Source organism: Lonchura striata, chromosome 1, assembly GCF_046129695.1.
Source record: "Lonchura striata isolate bLonStr1 chromosome 1, bLonStr1.mat, whole genome shotgun sequence".
In the NCBI taxonomy this organism is placed as follows: domain Eukaryota; kingdom Metazoa; phylum Chordata; class Aves; order Passeriformes; family Estrildidae; genus Lonchura; species Lonchura striata.
Window position 1 is genome coordinate 9,133,257 of NC_134603.1, and position 19,715 is coordinate 9,152,971.

The 19,715-nt window shown below is 40.4% G+C and overlaps 1 protein-coding gene across 2 annotated transcripts in view; it reads left to right on the top strand.

The window, feature by feature from the left end:
• The window catches only part of KCNQ3 (potassium voltage-gated channel subfamily Q member 3), a 197,437-nt gene that overhangs the window by 166,645 nt on the left and 11,077 nt on the right, over positions 1-19,715 (top strand). The window contains exons 8-12 of one of the 2 annotated variants that reach the window (XM_031504106.1): positions 4,110-4,204; positions 5,489-5,515; positions 9,125-9,181; positions 16,357-16,544; positions 17,582-17,684. In XM_031504106.1, coding sequence (XP_031359966.1) covers positions 4,110-4,204; positions 5,489-5,515; positions 9,125-9,181; positions 16,357-16,544; positions 17,582-17,684 — 470 coding nt within the window. The remainder of the gene's footprint in view (positions 1-4,109; positions 4,205-5,488; positions 5,516-9,124; positions 9,182-16,356; positions 16,545-17,581; positions 17,685-19,715) is intronic. The other variant, XM_021542366.2, reaches the window with a different exon arrangement.

Consider the following 19,715-nt stretch of genomic DNA (forward strand, 5'->3'; position numbering starts at 1 on the left):
AAGGTAGAGCTTTGGCCACTTTTCCCTTTCAGCAATGTCCAGAGCCAGCTGAACGGCCTTGAGTTCAGCGAGTTGGCTCGATCCACCTTCTCCTTCGGTAGCTTGTGCAACTTGGCGTGTGGGGCTCCATACGGCTGCTTTCCACTTCCGGTTCATCCCTACGATGCGACAGGAACCGTCAGTGAAAAGAGCGTAGCAGGTCTCCTCTGCTGGTAGTTGGTTGTATGGTGGAGTTTCTTCAGCCCTTGCCACTTGTACCTGCTCTTCATCATCAGTGAGACCAAAGTTTTCACCTTCTGGCCAGTTCGTAATTATCTCCAAAATCCCAGGGCGATTCAGGTTTCCAATACGGGCGCGTTGAGTGATGAGGGCAATCCATTTGCTCTATGTGGCGTCAGTGGCATGGTGGGTAGTAGGAACCTTTCCTTTAAACATCCACCCCAGCACCGGTAGTCGGGGTGCCAGGAGGAGTTGTGTTTCTGTGCCAATTACTTCCGAGGCTGCTTGAACTCCTTCAAAGGCAGCCAAGATTTCCTTCTCTGTGGGAGTGTAGTTGGCTTCAGACCCTCTGTAACTTCGGCTCCAGAATCCCAGTGGTCGGCCTCGAGTCTCCCCAGGCACTTTCTGCCAAAGGCTCCAAGACAACCCATGGTTCCCGGCTGCAGAGTAGAGCACATTCTTGACCTCTGGTCCCGTTCTGACTGGGCCAAGGGCTACAGCATGAGCGATCTCCTGCTTGATCTGGGTGAAGGCTTGTTGCTGCTCAGGGCCCCAGTGGAAATCATTCTTCTTTCGGGTAACCAGATAAAGAGGGCTCACAATCTGGCTATACTCAGGAATGTGCATTCTTCAGAAACCTATGGCACCCAGGAAAGCTTGTGTTTCCTTTTTGCTGGTTGGTGGGGACATAGCTGTGATCTTGTTGATGACCTCAGTGGGAATCTGGCGCCGTCCATCTTGCCATTTCACTCCCAGGAACTGGATCTCTCGGGCAGGTCCCTTGACTTTGCTCTTCTTGACGGCAAAGCCAGCTTCTAGTAGTATCTGGATGATCCTCTCACCTTTCTCAAACACTTCTGCCGCTGTGCTCCCCCACACAATGATGTCATCAATGTATTGCAGGTGTTCTGGAGCCTCACCCTTTTCTAGTGCAGCCTGGATCAGTCCATGGCAGATGGTGGGGCTGTGTTTCCACCCTTGGGGCAGTCGGTTCCAGGTGTACTGCACGCCCCTCCAGGTGAAAGCAAACTGAGGCCTGCATTCTGCTGCCAGAGGAATGGAGAAAAACGCATTAGCAATATCAATGGTGGCATACTACTTTGCTGCCTTGGACTCCAGCTCGTACTGGAGTTCCAGCATGTCCGGCACAGCAGCGCTCAGCGGTGGAGTCACTTCATTTAAGCCACGATAGTCCACAGTCAATCTCCATTCTTTGTCAGATTTGCGCACAGGCCAGATGGGGCTGTTGAAGGGTGAGTGGGTTTTGCTGACCACCCCTTGGCTCTCCAGCTCCCGAATCATTTTGTGGATGGGGATCACGGCATCTCGATCCGTCCGATACTGCCGGCGGTGCACTGTCGAGGTCGCAATTGGCACGCGTTGTTCTTCCACCCTTAGGAGTCCTACTGCAGAGGGGTTTTCTGACAGTCCAGGCAAGGTGTTCAATTGCTTAATGTCTTCTGCCTCTACAGCGGCTATTCCAAAAGCCCACCTGAGTCCCTTTGGGTCTTTGTAATATCCGTTCCGGAGGAAGTCTATACCTAGGATACACGGAGCATCTGGGCCAGTCACTATAGGGTGTTTCTTCCACTCCTTCCCAGTCAGGCTCACCTCAGCTTCCACCAGAGTCAATTGTTGTGATCCCCCTGTCACACCAGCAATGGAAACAGGCTCTGCCCCCACCTGTCCCGATGGTATCAGAGTACACTGTGCACCAGTATCAACTAAAGCATCATATTTTTGTGGCTCTGATGTGCCAGGCCATCGGATCCACACTGTCCAGAAGATCCGGTTTTCCCGTGCCTCTCCCTGGCTAGAGACAGGGCCCCTCTAACACTGGTTATCATTCCTTCCCTGGGCATACATACTAGAGGTCCCTTCAAGGGGGTCTGACAGATCGTACCCACAAGCTTGGTTACGGGAGGTTGAGGCTACCTTCATTTTGGTGGAACTCCCCCGGTTAGAGTTTCCCTCCTTGAGTTGACGGACCCGTGCTGCCAGGACAGAGGTGGGTTTCCCATCCCACCTCCCCATGTCTTCCCCATGGTCACGCAGGAAGAACCACAGATTAGCCCTTGGGGTGTACCCTCTCTCTCTAGCTGGGGATTGTTGGGTGCTGATTCTGGGGCCTGTGACTCTCACGGGTGCTGTATTAACCTTCTTTATCTCCTCCCTCATCTCCTCTTTAAACTCCTTAATCACAGCTGAGATATGAGCCTGCATTGGGCCATTAATCATACTCTCATAATTCCTAAGTTTGTTGGCAACAGAACCTATTGTCTCCCGGTGGGTGTCAGCATTGATCGTTGCAATGAAGGTGGCGTATTGAGATGGCCCAAGATTTGCCAGACTCCACAGCATTTGTCCCGTACACCTGACCTTGTCAGGGTCATTATTGTGTCGTCCATCCCTCCCAAAGAGTACCTCCAATACTGCCACTTCTCTCAGCTGTTGGATCCCTTCCTCGAGGGTCTTCCAGCGCATTCTATGATGGTGCTCTTGCATTCTCTCTCTGTGGATAAACCTCTCCCTGACACTCATTAAGAGCCGCTCCCAGAGAGAAAGGGACCCTGGTTCCCTTACAAAAACCTGATTTATACCCGAGTCCTGGGTCAAGAGTCCCAAGTTCCTTGCCTCACCACCGTCCAGCTGCACGCCTGTACCCATAAGATCCCAAACCCGGAGTAGCCAGGTAGCATAAGCCTCACGCCCTCGTCGCACAATGTCTTTATGCAGATTGCGAAGACTTTCGTACGTCAGGGACTCGGTGATGATAGCAATCTCTGGCTCCCCTGTGGGTTGTGAGGTTCCTCCATTCCTGTCCCTATCTGCAGGGTGCTCTGCTTTCACCTTAGACTTCCTTGTTTCTACCGGGGCCACTGCTGCTGACCGTGACTGCCCTTGTGGTTCAGCTGGAACCTGGACAGTTGTAACATTAGTGGGTTCCACAGCTGTACTATTAGACTGTCCCTCCTCAAGGCAAAGGGCCGGTTTCTCACCAGCTGGGGAAATGCACTCCTTCAGCATCTCTCGTATCTCCTTAACCAGAACCCTCACCCAATCTGGGCGGTTCATTTCTGAGGTGGGCTGTGGGGCAGGGTCAGGCTCTGGAGCAGCAGCATCTCGAGTCTGTGGTGTAGGTGTGAGGGTAGTTATCCAGGTTAATCTTCCCTTATCTCTGAATGCTAAATATAACAGGACTATCAGCAACACCACCCATTGTATGGTATCATTAGCACTTATAAAGGATCTTAACCTTTTGAGAACTGGTGGAACAGACCCAAAAAGATGGTTAAAAGGTTGAGAGAAAGTTTGCCCAGGTGCTATTTCCTCGCAGTAGGTACCGTTATTAAAGTAACCCCAAAAACATACAGTTAACGTGTGATAGCTATGAATCCATGTACCTGCCTTCCAGAGGAAATTAAAGATCCATGAATTCCTCACCCAATTAACCCAGAAGCCAAACTTGATAACAGACACCGTAGCCTTAGTCATAGGACCCATTTTTAGATAAGGGTCTGCAAATGGGAAAAGTATACAAGCTTATCTTACAACCCAGGACACTATCTTAAGTACGTCCAGAATTACTGAACAAGTCCAGCAGTGCTTGAAGTTCTTTTAGACATACCAAACAGGACAATAAAACCATTTTAGTCGAATGTAATGTCATGTTCTGTTAATGGGTCTCTTCATGTCCTGTCTCCTTTAACATCCCTTCAAGATTAAAATTCAGTGTCAAAAGCTTTTCCATATAGTGGCACTCATTTGGTATGGCTGATTAGTAATTAATTTCCAGATAGTGACTCAGGTGCATTGTTACGTTCTTTGAAAGAGTCAGCTGGGAAATAACTTCATCTAACACTAATTATTTCCTCTCCCTTATAATTTAGGCTGCCTGGAGATACTATGCTACTAACCCCAACAGGATTGATTTAGTTGCTACCTGGAGGTTTTATGAATCAATTGTATCATTCCCATTTTTCAGGTAAGTGCATTGTCCACCTCTCCATTATCATTTTAAGTGAAGTATCAGTCAGGACAGGGAACACAGTCTTTATATACATATATATATATATATATATATATATATATATATATATATATAAATGAGGCTTTTTTAGGTAACAGACAGTTTCCAGAAAACTCTTCCAAAGAAGAGGAATCTTTTCTGAGGTCACCACTTTTGACTTCAGTGAAAGTATTCCATACATAAAGATATTCAGAAAAAATGTATGCTTATGTCTGTATGGCTAATAGATTGATCCTCACTCTCCTTGCCTGTCAAACAGGCATCTTTCTCATATTTAGATCTTAATATTTTAAAATGTTGTTTTAAAAACACCTATATAGCCCTATGAAAAGCCAAGACTTTTAGCTACAGATTATCAGCTGATAATAATGGGCATTACGTCCAAGTTAGTGCTTTAAATGTTCCTCCTGGTCTTGCTGTTGTGCCTCATTTTGAGAAAAAGTGCCCTTAATTTACCATTCAACTCAGAGGTCTCCATGGGTACTTGTGCTCACTGCACTGATACTGAAGCTCCAGCTGTCACTCAAGACTGACTTGAAATGTTTCAGACTCCTGCATTCACAAAGGGCAAATTACAAATACTCACCCTTTCTTTCTTTTAGTCACAATACATTTTTAGAATCAATTTCATGGGCTTCAAAAAGGAAACGTCTACAAAAAAAAAAAACAAAACTCTTAACACCAGATTTGTTTAATTAAGGCTCAGTACATTTTTTTCCTTTTCTTGATCTCTTTTCAGTCTCTGTCTATTCCCACATTTTCCATTACAGAGTAATTTCTTCAGGATTTCTTGACTGCAGGGTTTTTTAGAGAATAACTCTCAGATTCATAAGGAATCTGAACTCATTACTGTGACTCAAACTTGCTCATTTTGTGTAGGTTTTTTCTGTGATTCAAATGCAACCTGAAATTTAATAGGTGTTTTGCAAATAAGACCCTGGGAGAGAGGGCAGAGGAGATTATTTCTTACCAAAAACTGGATTGCCAATCTAAGCAGCACAGAGTGGTTTCAGGAATCTATATCACTTTTTTTTTTTTTTTTTTTTTTTTTTTTTTTTTCTTTATAGCTAGCTGAAAATGTAGCTTTTATTCTGCTTTTTCTGTCAGTTATGGTCACAGAACAAAAGAAGTATAAGGTATTAGCAGTAGATTAGCAATTTATATTTTAAAAATATTATTAATTTATGATGTGATTCTTCTCTCCTTGCCTTCTTGCACTGCATGTCTCTTCTATAAAAGGAAAGAGCAATTGGATGGTACTGCCAGGTATGTAGCTGTCATTATTGTATGTGTAAGTTTTAATACAGCTGTTGGAGGATGCAAGCTAAATAGTTCTTTGTGGATTCATGAGCTGTTAACTAAATCATGCTACTAACACCACAGGTAATCATTAAAACTTATTAACAAGTCCATTTCCTAACTGCTTGCTTTTTTCCCTAGTTTAACAATACAACTAAAATGCTAATTGTACAAAGGCAGTGTTGCTTGCTGATTGTCTGCAAACAGCTTTATTGTCTGTTATCACTAATCATGGTCTAGATTTCTCCTGATCCATGCTGCAGAGCCAGGGTTTAGCATCCAGGCTGTTCTGGGGGGAATTTAAGACTCTGGTTGCTGTTGTTGCTCCATGGTCTCGCACAGAGCAATGTTGTGGTGTGAGCCAGTGACAGTTCACCATGTGCAAAGATTTGTTGACTATAAATACAGAGATGGGTGTCTAAGATGGAACAGCAGGATAGTAAATCTCTCTTGCAGTACTGTAAAAGCTACCTTAGGTTTAAGGGCCTGATGGCACCTGTGCTGAAAAAAAAGAGGAAAGCTCCCCATCACACTGGGGTATTCAGAAGCAAAGAGAATGAAGGAATCATCAACCCCAGCATTCATCAATCACTGAAGACTAGAGCAGAGCAGCCACTGTCAGTCAACCTGCAGTCTCAAATGGAAATGATATATTTATAGCCCTCTTCAGATATGCAGAAGAGTCAAATGCACACACAATAATTGTAAAACAAAACTTAACGTGCAAACTACTATCAATGGGTCACTCACAATGAAATTCAATAGCAATTAAAGGATAAATAGTTCCACAGTGCTGAAACTACTTCAGTTTGCATCACCATTAACAGCACAGAGAAAAGGAACAAGAATTGCAGCTACATTTAAAAACTGTGAGCCAGAGGTCAGGTCTGGAATTCCAGTCCCTGGCCTGATGAGAAGTTATATTTTTACTCCTGTTTTTTAAATATTTAATGCAACACATGACAACTTCAATAAAGGAAGTTGACCAAAAAAAATAAAGATTAACACTTGCTGTTCTCCTAGGAATTTTTGGGGTTCAAGCCTCATTTAGCAGAGAAGAAAAACCTACCTCAAGTTTTCTTACAATTCAGGCAAGTGCTCTAGTGACAAATTATTGGGAAGGATGTCTTCCTTCTCTTACCACCAAAATCATGAGCTCACCTCAAAGACGACTGGGTAGGAGGTGCCCAGTTTGTGAGCCCCCATGAACCTTAAATACTTTACAGCCATGGCACTCCCCAGGCTAAGCAGTCATGAGCAAGCTCAGTTGCATTAATGCATATTTTTGGAGATTTTAGCCATTTCCAGTGTTGGTAACAGCTGAATTTTGGTCTTTAATATGTAGGGGAGATTTTAAGAGCTGAAATCCTTTTGGATATGTAATTCTATAACTTGAGTCAAAATGTTCTGGCTGAGATGCAGCACCAGATTAAAATTAGGTAAGAGAACGCCTGCTGCATTCACTGCTGGTCACAGCCCCACTGGAAAAGCTCCTGCACCTGCAGCAGTTCTGAGTTACTGTAGCTTTCAGGCAGTAGAAATAATTTGATGTCAACATACTGAATTAAAAATGGAAAAGTATGACTCACAGCTCAAAATCTTTAAAACTATAATCCCAAAGCCCTTCATTCTAGCTGGATATAACTTGATTTTATTTTATTATATGTATATAATAACCCTCAGCAAAATAATCAGTACACCTGCATGGGAGCCTTCCTGCTAGCAGAAATGTGTTTATGGAATGAGGCATTCAATTAAAGGGATTGGAAACCCTCCAGGTAAACACACATATGATGGTACTTGTGGGTACATCTACTGACTTCAGTAGAAATGTGATTCAGCCATAAAATCTGGTTGTTTTGACAGTACCACATCCCATCTCTTATCTTATTTACAAACCAGATAATAAAAAAAAAAACTTCATTCTGCAGTGATTTAGTATAGAAATTATTAGTTGTACTCCACTGCAGTTTGTGCTTTGACTGCATTGAAATAAATGAGCAATAAGGGAATGTGGTCCTAATGGGGAGAAGCCCATAGTGTCCTCAGTCTCTAGGTTCTTCCATCAGTTAAGTAACTGATGAGAGAGTAAGTAGTAGTGCTGATGTCATATTCAACTGCATTATCTGATCCATGGTTGACAAAGGAGAGAGAATAATTGGTCCAAAATTTTCACAGAAGCTTTTAACAAACTAAAAATGAGGCCTGGCTGTGTCAAAATTTGAGAATGGGAGGTGCTTTAAGTGGCATAGATTCTAGTGAGTGGTGTGAAAACTCTTTAGGAACCCCACAGTTCTAGGGCTGAACTCTGTGACAGATCCTTCTCGGATCTCTCCTGGATCAGGAGAGAAGCAGGAGCTGGCATGATGACAAAGTCACAGATAAATACAGGACCTTGTTCTTAGACCATTTGGGAAGAACACAGGGGTCACAAATGAGTGAAAAAGTAAATTTCAGAAATTGGATCCTAAGGCAAGGCTGCAGGGAAGGACTTTTCACAGTGGAAAATCAAGTAAATTTTGGCAGCAATCAAAGACTTTATTGAAGCTCCCTTTAAAGTATAACTGTGAAAGTATGAGATATGATGAAGTGGACATTGAACTGGAGCTCGACTCTGTCCTGTAAACAGTGAAGGGAAGTGAACAGCATCTTCCCTATGTGTAGCTCCCCAGCCCAGGAAGATCTGGGCTGTGTTCTCTGTGGCTCACTTATGAGGAGTTTACTGACCTCATGCCAGAGGTGCCACTAGCTTTTTTTTTTCCTTAATCAATGCTTAAACCTCATAGCTCCATGAAATCTCAGATAGCAACTGCTTTTCTTTCAGTATTGCAAAGCTTTTTCATCTGTTCAGCTCTCCAGAAGGGAGATTTATGAGGAAAAGATGCTAATGCTCATTTCTGCAGGCATGCAGCAAATAATTCAGCAAACATTTGGGAGCCTGACCTACATTTAGGATGGGTGTTTGCTTGCCAGGCATATTTTTATTCTGAGCAACTTTTTATGTCTATGTTTCAGGAATTTATATTTGGGCCTGATTTTTTAGTGCTGCCATTAGCAACTGTTCCACTGACTTTGACCAGAGTTTAAACTTGCATGTACAGGCAGTTTAGTGAAGAATTTTGAACTTTCTTCTAGGGTCTTGCTCCTGATCCTCATTGTCCAGCTTTAGAACTAGACATCAGGAGAGCATGCAGAAAAGTAATTTATCCCTGTTTCCTTATCTCTACAAGATAAATAATATTTCTGTGCCTTTGGAAAGTTGATTTGATTTTTTAAAGTGGTATCATGAGTACCTGTCTTTCCTATTACATGAGTGTGAAATAATTAATTAAATGTGGTGCATTTTTGTATTGCCAATGTTGACAACAAAATGGAAATAAAACCCTACTTTGCAAGGTATAAAATTTTGCTGTAAGCTATTCATCCTAATACATCTGCCCAAAACAGGAAGGAAAAAAGGCCACTCTGATCTGCACACTACATTAACTACAAATGAAAGGCTCCCATTCTTTTTCATAGAGCTTTTCATGGGTAATCATTAATGTCTCATCTTAATAACTTTTCTTCACTTTACAGTAATGTCATGATTAGTAGGGAGTCATTCTTTGGATCAAGCCTCACAAGAAAACTTAGGTATATATGTTCAAGTAACAGTTGAGCCTTATTCTTTTCATATTTCTTGCATGCCATTCTCTGCCTGCACTTTCTGTTTTTACTACAGAAACCACCATCAAAAATAATGGACAATAAGACTGAAAAGTTATTAAGCATAAAAAGAAAGTTGCATGACCTTGCAAATAGTAAATTGTTCTACTGTTCATTATCCTAGCTCTCCCAATAATCTGCTTAGGAACAGGTGCTTTTCTTTGTTTCCACTGTATGGAAATTAAACCAGCCTAGTCTGCAAAGAATTTTGAAATTTACTGTGAGAAAAATATATTATAAAAGCTAAACACTATTCCTTATGTGGTCCTAACCCTGCCAACACAATTCATGCAAGTTACTTTGAATTTGAGTTCAGTGGAACAACATCTTTGCATGTGTACTTGCAGGTTCTGGTTCAGCAAATGGAAAACAAGTGGATGCTTTTGACCATCTGAATAAAGTTAGTGACATGCTTAAATATCTTGCTGAACTGTGACCTCAGACATGGGGCAAGAACTTTACCTTCCTGCAAAGAGACATAGATACAGCTTGTGGCACTTCAGGAATATAAAAGACACATCATTAGAAATAATATTTTGACTGAATTGTAAAGTATTTTACTCTATCCCACACCTTGCTGTCATTCAACTTTATCTGGTTGTTCTCATTCCAACTTCATTCCACAAACACGAAACCATCAACCTACAACTCAGCTTTTCTAGCTGGAGCTCTTCAGCTTTTGGAGAGCAGCAAGTAAAGCACTCCATTTTTTCATTTGATGATTAGCCCATGCAAAATAGTCAAGAGACTTTGATTAAGCAGTTTGATTTGCTTTCTAGTCATATGATACATCATATGTTCACTTTGAAACAAAAAGTGGGTCAGCTTCCATATAATTTCTACCTACAATGTCTGCATCCATTGGTGAAAAATATCCATCCTGGTTTCACAATTAATTGGATTTGGATTATTCCTCCCATAGATTTATGTGACATTATTTATTTTCATCCATCTCAAATCCGTTTAGAAAGTGTGGATGAGAGAAGGGGGTATGCAAAGGCCTTTAGTGCATGTAAAAGCTCTTTCTTTTTCTGAAGGGCATCAAAGTTGTGCTGAAGTTTTGGTTTGTACTCATGTTTATGGGCAGATAATCTGGATGATAGGCGAGTCTGGATTTTGAGTCATACCCACCCTTAAATATCGGTGAGGATGTATACCTCCAAGGATTGTGAAAGTTTGTTGACTTGGATGGGATGTTTCCTCCTCACACATTAGAAACATGCAAATTTAGACCTCAAGATTCCGGTGCAATGTGAAGTCATTAGTTTTCAGGAAGCTGTAGTCAACTATCTTGGGTTAGAACATTTTTTTGAGATCCTCTCTGAAAGAAAGAATGCTACTCAATAAAAAGGAAATTTGATTGGCTAAAGTTTAGAACTACCTCGGAAGTGTGGAATGTTCTTTGTTTTATTTTAAGAAATCGCATAGCCTGAGATCAGTTGAACAGGTTCACTGCAGAATTCATGTCTGTCATAACATTAGTTTGGTGTTGATTTCTATTAGGAACTGTTCAAAGCAGAATACGGAATACTTCTGGAAGCCTCATTCAGAATGTTTGATTTTCCAAAGCTAAGTTCACCCATATAAGTTCATCTGATAAGGTACAAAAATGCTGGAGTAAACATGCTTCCAATTACCTGAGACTAATTGCACCTAGTGATTTTAACTGTAAAAAATACAGAAAAATCTCCTGATTGTCATTTGTCCTTGTTAGATGAAAGTGGTAAATCCATGGCAGAGGGCTGTTCGGTTCACTCTTAGAATTAATTCACTATTTTTCTCCTTACACACATACCATTTGTTTATGAAACTCCAGTACTAGGAAAAGGATAGAGAGGAGAGTATCTGGCTTGCATGATGGGATGTAAATGCATTCTTTCTTTGCATGACTGTTTCTGGAAAATGTTTCTAGTTCAGTGGTTCCCACTCTTTATTCTGAGCAAGCGTAAAATATGTGCTGCAGAATCCAGCCATCTCTTGTATATCAAGCCACCAAAATAATCTCTCAGGTGGTCTAAAATAATTCCCACTGCTCTTGGGAAACAAAAATTTAAGAGCTGAATTTTTCTTTAGGTAGAAAGAAACTGTACTGCTCTCACCTTCCTCCCTTTCTGGTGATCTGTATCTACCACAGACATAAGGAATTTTCATCCTGGGTCCCATTTCAAAGACACAGGGTTTGGAACCTGTGAGACAGAGGGTGCAATAGTGTGCAAAACAAGAAATGGCAATTTATCCAAGCTAGCCAGGGCAACTGCTCTGCATTTTTGTCAGCATGCTTGGGGTGGATTTGTACCTCCCCAGTTTCTGGAACTGTGCTGGAAGTTGAGAATTGTATTTTATTGAATGTAAGGAAGCCAAATGAAGTGGGACCACTGTTCCCAGGAGAGGAAGAGCAGCTACCATCAGAAGGGGGAGTGTGAAAGACGAGCAGCAGTGCATGGCCCTGTGGGTGGGAACCACTGTGCTAGCCCCTGTGCAGGACGGTGTGATCGGCGCATGCTTCACGCCCGGGACCGAGCCATGCGCATGCTGCTTTGATGGAGGAGATGCTGTCATGAGAACAAACGTTTCCTCAGTGCTTTCAAAACGATCAATGAAAACTAAACCCCCAGCAGACTCAGATTTCATTCCTTGAAAATGAGAATAAAGTCTTTTTTTTTCCTGATGACAGTCGCTATCTGGAAAGAAGCTTGGGTTTTGTTTGGGGTTCTTTTGTATACAACACATGGTTATATATTTTGATGTGAAGCTGAGGAATTATTGTTTGATTATTTTACTGCTCTGGCTGCCAGATATTAACACAATTGCCTATATTTGTTGCATAAACATACTGTTATGAACCTGAATGTTACTTCAAGGGTTAACCTTCAGGATTCAATTAATGAGGAAAGCTTCAGCTCAGGTAACTTTAACTTAGACTAGAGATCTGCTTTTTGGATGACTTCCCATCTTGATCTTTCTGTAGTCAATAACAAGAGCCAAGTACCCCAAGTATAAAGTCATCCTAAACTGAACCATACTCTCCCTATTTACTGATTGCTGACTTCTCACAGGTTATAGAAATGGATCTAAAGAGTAGTCTTTAGACAGGAAGTTTACATTTTTTAACAGCTTAAAACAGATCAGATGACTTCTAGCTCATAAGCCTAAGATGTTCAAGCAACAGTCTTTGGAGAATAGCTTCTTCCTAAACTGATGCTTATCAGCAGGGCTATCTGCAAAACTCTGAAATGGAAATCTGGGAATGCGTTCAGTTTGTATTATCTACCTTAAGTCCCACCACACTGAAAAAAACAACAAAAAAACCCCACCCCACAAATGAGTGTGCCAACGTATGCAGTGGAAAATGTCACTGCAAGTAAGTAGGGTTTTGTGCTGAATGCAGAGGAATTTTTTTCTCTGATTTTATCTATGAGGAGGATATAAAATCTTGTTCAGTTCCAGTCTTGCATAGCTTTATGACAGATTTCTGCATATCTTGCTTATATTGCTGTCCTATACTTTAAGAAAGTCACTGTATCAATATTTTGGATACTTTGCATCATCTACCAACCCTTTTCCTTCTGATCCCTACAGATCCTCACCTCACTTTACGCCTCCATTTTTTCTGGTATGCAAGGCAGTTATCACTGGAGTTTTAAGGGGCAAACTTTGGGACAGCTGGATATGTATTTTGAAGAACTAAGCAAGTTTCTGGAGAGGGAGTTAGAGACCACATGTAATGACAGCTATATTATTTTAATGTAGTACTAAATGGCTTTTTATAAACAACAGCAGTCTTTTGCCTCACCTGTTTCTGGTTCTTTGCCTTTCAGGTTCTGTTCCTTAAGGATATTTTTCTCTTGAGAGTTTTCTCTGTAGTTACTAAGTCAGATCTTGTGATATTTATTACATTGCTTGAAGCCAGTGTGTAGTGTGTGCCCACTTGACTCTTCCTTGCATTTGAGATTCATCTATCAATCATTTATTGTCAGTGACCCCCAACCTGGAGAAAGCTGATCTCCAACAAGCCAGTTGCACAATTTTTTCAGACCCAGAAACAAACTTTGTCATTTTATTATAATGAAAAAGATCTCCTCATCCTAAATCTGCTTTGGTTTCTCCTTTCTTCTATCTTATTCCACAGTCTCCTTCAGTCTGCACAGATCAGCACCGTGATGTCCATGACTCATTGCTCTTTTTTTATATTAAAGAAATTCTCACTCACAAGCTCACTCTCTCTAACACCTTCAGACCCATCAATTTATATTGCCTGGCTGACTCTCTTATCACTTAACTAGTTTTTGGTGCACTTCTTTGGATTAAAATTCTTTTCAGTGATGTGCCATGATTTTTTTACTCTTCTTGACCATACTTCTCAAAATTAATTCTTCCTTCAAACTTTGATTTAGTATTAATGAGACAGGAGAATTTATTTTCCCTACTTTACCCATCCAAAAATCTCACATGCAAATCATTCCATTGACTTTTACTTCTTCACCTTTATATTTTGTGCCCTTTTCAAACTTGCTCATTAGTTTTCTTCTCTTGTATATGTTTGCCCTATGTATGGCAGATGAGTGCTTGAAGAATCCAAATTTCACAGAGAATTGAAATATCTGTCTTGTAAAGCAGTACTGCTCTCAATCGTGGTCAAACAGAAGTGAAAGTGATGAGAAAAGAGGGTGAAGGATCTCCCTAATTTAGTAGAACATAAATCACTTGCTGGGACTCTGCACTCACCATCAGTTCAGTGTTGACAGAACTTTGGTGGGCAGAGCAGATCAAGATTCCACCCCAAAAGCAAGAACTATGAAAATCATTTTTAAAGCTATTTTATATTTTAAATTACATTAAAATATTTTAAAGCCATTTTACATTTTTAATAATTTTTATTTTTAAAGAGTTCTTAAGCTCAAATGTGAGATTTTTCTAAAACGTATTTTGTCACAGATGTCAACAAGCAACATCTCATCTTTTTCTACAAAGAAGGAAGTAATCCCTAATTTTTACTCTATACATTTGTCTGTACTTTGTGCATCTTTCCCCCATGCCATGAGTTCTTCAGGAAATGACATTAGGGCAAAGTCTGAGTAAAATAGATATCATTCATTTAGACTGTTCTAATTCTTCACTCAAATCCATGCTTTTATCTCCTGGAAATTCTGATCTATCAGGACTAAATCTGTGTCTCCATACCCAACTCCTCCTTAGTTGCCACTTCAGTACTCACTCACACGTGCACTTCATCCATGCAATGACAGGACAAGTGTCTGCACTTCCTAGGATGCAGAAAGTACACTCACAAGTATTGTCATATCAAAAAGAAAAATCAGAAGGGTTAGGAAAACTTCCTACACCCAAAGGTTTAGTGCTTGCAATTTTTCTGATAGAGAAGACCATATTTTAAAGATATATTAATCAGAAACACACAATAAAGATGAGAACCCCAGTAATTCATGTAAAAAACCCAAAAAAACCAAAAATGGCACAAAAACTTGTAACAGCTGATGCTCGATGCTCAGATAACATCCATTGTGGTGGGATACTACAACAGACAGAGCTCTGAGATAGAAATGGGTCCTTTTTTCATGCTTGCAAGGTCTGCACACACATCTCCATCTTTGTCCACTGTGTCCTTGCACAGTGGAGCCTCCCCACGCTTGCCTCCCCTGCCAGAAGGTTTAGTGGCTGCAGCTGAGCATCCTGCAATGATAACTCTGTTAACTCTTTCTTCTGGCAACCATGGCTGTTCATCCTTCAGCTTTGCTCTCATCTGTAGCTCTCAGAACCTTGCCAGCTATAAAAGCCTCTTCCCTCCCCATACTCAGCTTACTTGATCTGGTGTCCCACACAGAACTGCCTCTTGTTAATGTGTGGACAATTCACCTCTCCCCAGAGCTGTCCCAGGAATGTGTTAAAAAGCTTTCTTCCCATGGCTTAGACCTGGTTTGGTTTTTTTATATTTTTTGGGGTTTTTTTTGGTGTGTAGTGGTTTTTTGTTTTTTGTTTTTTTAACAAATGTGCAATTAGAAAGTATTTGAGCAGAAAAGTAAAAAAGCAAATCAAATATATATACTATCCATCACCTACAAAGTGTTCAGAACATATATAAGCTGATAAACTCACTAGGAAATTCCGATTCTGTTGCCATTTTAGTGGTGTGAGTGATTACCTTTAAGATCGTTACAGTCATCAGGCTTAGTGGGTTAGTGGTGCTAGAAAAATGGCAGGTAGATGAAATTCTATATCTGTGATGTCACTGAAGGACAAATGTATTCCAGACAGTAAATGTCTAAGAGGACAGACAGTGCAAGGAAACATCAGAGGAATAAAATTTGTCACTTCACTACAACTCCTGTAGGTCATGGTGGAGAGAAAACAGGGTATCCTGCCCTACCATGTCCCTAATCAGTGCTTGGCAAAGCCTTGCCAGAGTTTTGCTGGTGATTTATCTGGTTCTCAGCACATCTGACTTTATTTTATTCCTTGCTGAGAGAGCTGAGGTTGTTGTTTGGATAAGAGATGGCTCTGAAGAGACTTTAGAGCACCTTCTAGTACCTAAACGGAGACTGCAAGAAAATGAGAGAAGTATTTTTAACAAAGGATGAGAAGGAATGGTCTCAAACTGAAAGAGTGCAGGTTTAGATTAGACATTAGGAAGAAATTCCCCACTGGAACCACTGGAACAGGTTGCCCAGAGGAGATGTGGGTGCTCCATCCTTGGAACTGTTTTAAGGCCAAGCTGAATGGGGCTCTGAGCAACTCAGTCTAGTGAATGACATTCCTGCCCATGGCAGTAGTGTTGTTTCATGTCTCAGTAATAAACTTACTGCTTCAGGTGTGCTACATGAGCTGAAGCACTGTGATACCTTGCATGGAGAGGATAGCATGACCCTCTGGTAACATTTTCAACATTGGTACCAAAAAATGCTCATAAAAAGCAGTTAATTATCTGTGGACCTTAACTGTTGCTTACAAAAACATTGATTAATTATGGTAGCCCCAGCAGTGTCCTTACATACAAAACAATTATTTAGCCCATTATATACTTAAAGCATCATGAAAACAAGTTAATAGTGTACAAAGGAGGAAAATGATTACTTTTGCTTATTTTGTAGCCAAAAGCTGGGTCTCTTGGATCGGGTTCGTGGTACCAATACTAAAGGAAAGCTATTTACCCCTCTGAATGTAGATGCCATTGAAGAAAGTCCTTCAAAAGAACCTAAGAATGTTGTCTTGAATAATAAGGAGCGTTTTCGCACTGCATTCCGAATGAAAGCATACGCTTTTTGGCAAAGCTCAGAAGGTAGCCCATCTGTGTTGATTTCTTTCTATGCATCCCCTGTTCTCCTCATTTTACTTTGTTCTTCTGCATATTCTGTTGAAGGTTTGGAACTTTCTGGGGCAAGCATATCTGGTACCTGGTTTTATGTAGTACTTTTGGGGAAGCCCAAGAAAAAGATTCCTGGAGTCCAGGCAACACGATGCTTGAAATCAAACAACAGCCCTTCTCAAAACCAGCAATTGATATGGGATAAAGCCAGTGCTGGATTCAGCCTATTTGGCCTGGAAAAAGTGGGCACACTGGGCAGTCAATCCCCAAAAAGCACACACCATCTTGGCTTGGTTTATGAGTAAGGATGCTAAGATTGCTCCTTCCTGGACTGCATCCAGCCTGTGTCCAGGCATCTCAAATGTACCCTCACTGCCATCTCATTAAACCTCATTTATAGAGTCGATGTCTTCTTCCCTCCCCCTCCCTCCCCAAGCCTGCTTCCCCTCAGAGGTTTCCACTGGGTCTCCATGCAACATTATAGGGCATTGTTCCTCTCAGCTTCCCTGAGCACACATTTTCCTCCTCTTGCCCATAACATCAAAATGGTCTTTAAATAACAGGTTCCCCTTTCTTGTGCCAGCTGGCACCAGTGCTGGACATGCTACCTTGGATGTAGCCTGGGTGTCCACACCAGGAACTTGATTTTCTCCTTCACAAAGGTACACGAGCTCCAGGCAGTGCCAGTGAAAGGAGAACTTGGCTTGTGGTTTCTACAACCTATTTTAGCCTTTAGGTAAAATAATTTGGGCAAAGATCCATTGGAAAGGAAGACAAGTTCCCAGTGTTTCAGAAATGGTGGAATCTGAGAGGAGATCCTTCAATAATGTCTCAGAGCTGCCCCAAAATAATTAAATTCCTTTTTAATAATTGAGCAATGAAAGAAACTGTAAGAGATATTTCTTTATTAAATTGCACTTACTTTATGTAGTGCTTTATTCAGTCAGACATTCCTCTAAATATTTTGTGGTGAGATGTTCACACATCTGGTTTTTTGACATGCTTTGCAGATGCAGGAACAGGGGAGCCCATGGCAGAAGACAGAGGCGACAGTAGTGATTTCCCTATGGAAGATATGATCCCCACATTCAAGACAGCCATCCGAGCTGTCAGGTAAATGTCTTTTTGAAGGATGATGTTTCAGGAAATAACATTACCATGTTGCTACCTGTTTCAGAAACACTGTTTCTGTTATTACTTTTTTTAGATGCAATAGATTAGATAATTCCAGTGTTTTCAAAAACATGAGACAGACCCTATTCGGTCTGTTGAAACTATGCAGAAAGGAGAAAATTTTTCAGTTACATTGACCATGTCATTTTGCGAGATACTCCACAGTGTTTTTTTTCTAAAATAATATTTTGTACTGTTCCTTGTTAAAATGTCATATAAATATATCTTTCTCCATTTAGTGACTAATATTTATATGAAACTGGAACTTTTGCTTAATAAAAAAACTCTGAGCTGATTCAACTCTTTATTCGCAATTATATGAGTGTGCAACCTGCTTTTCAGCTGTCATATTTTAATAGATGCTGAGGTCTCAATTTCAGCAGTTTTTGGCTTGTGACACGTGTCACCTCTATTCTCACATCACAAGAGATATTCCCGGGGCTTAGAAAACTCCTAGTAAGCCTTGGTCATGCATTTAGCACATCAAGCAAATAGAACTCATTCGCTGATGCTCTGTTACTCCTTGATGCAGTACTTTTTAGTCTTCTCCCTTGAAAAGTGTCCTAATGAAAAAATACTCTGCTTTCATTGTGATTGCTATTTATTCCAGAAGTTGTTAATTTTCGGGCCAGGGACTTACCACCTTCCAGGTGAAATACTGCAAGTATGGAGTGTCTCACATTTATCTTAGAAAAACTTCAGGGAAGATGGTAATAAAAATATAACCATATATTTATATGTATATAACCCTTATATGTACTCCTGGTTCTTTTCAAATTGGATGCAGGAGAATCAGTTTCTAAAAATTTCCATGCTTTCTTAAGGCTGCTGAAAGCCAAGTGACACAGGCTTTGCTCATGTTACCCATGACTTCTTCCCTCCCATTGGAAGCTTCTTCATCCCTGTTCTCCACAGCTTTCCCTTTCTTTCCCTGATACCTGCTTGTCTTCAGACATGTTATTGTTACTTTAAAAAAAACTTCTTCCCCACATCCTGTCCAAATCTAATTGATTCATGCAATTTCCATTTAAACTCAATCAGGAGCCAAGATTTTTTTTTCTTGAGTAGTGTACCCAGATCCTGAACATTAATTGAGAGTAAGTCTTTCAGAAAAAAAAATTAATGGATTTCAGGGTCATGATCAAGGAGATTATTAAATTAGAATTGCTAACATTGTGATCCCTATTTTTCCTTTAAGTCTTTGAATGGTAATTTTGCTGTTACCATATATAATTTGGCTAAAATAGGCACAGGTATAATTTTGAAATCTTGAAATATTTATGATCAACAGAGTTAAAGAATCAGCAGCCCTTAAAAAGTTGTAATAGAATTATCTTTGCTAAATGAAAGTTTACAGACTTTAAAAACATTAAAAAACCCACCAATCTTAAATAAAAAAACAAGTTAGAATCTTAAAAGATGACAGCAATTTCCCAGTCCAGACCAATAAGTATCTGGAGACTCTACTGAGAAAGCAAACATCCAGAATCCAAATCTAAACCAGAATAAAGATTTCATTGTTTAAATATATTTCTTCTATTTGTTTAATCTACCAAGATATATACATTTAAAAAGTAATGTATAAACAGAAAAAGATGAAAAAAAGAGTGTCAAACATTTTTCAAGTGCTCTGGCCAACAGAGTGCCTTGTTATAAGAATTCTGTTACTAATTACTAGGTCATTTTATAACAATAGCAATAGTAAGAGCAATCATATTATTAACATTACAACAACAAAAATGTGATGCTGCTGTTGTCTTCAAGGACACTTCAGGCAGTTCTAAAAAGTTTTCACCTCTTCACAACATAAACTGCTGCTAACTTCTTAACTTCCACATTTATATCTAATTAGCATTTCCTATCCAAAGCTTTCCCAGGTGCAAAATTAAAACCAAGATAAAAATCATTCAGCTTTGCATATACTATAAATTTGCTTTATAATAGGCTGAAGCATAAAAGCAGCTTCAGCTT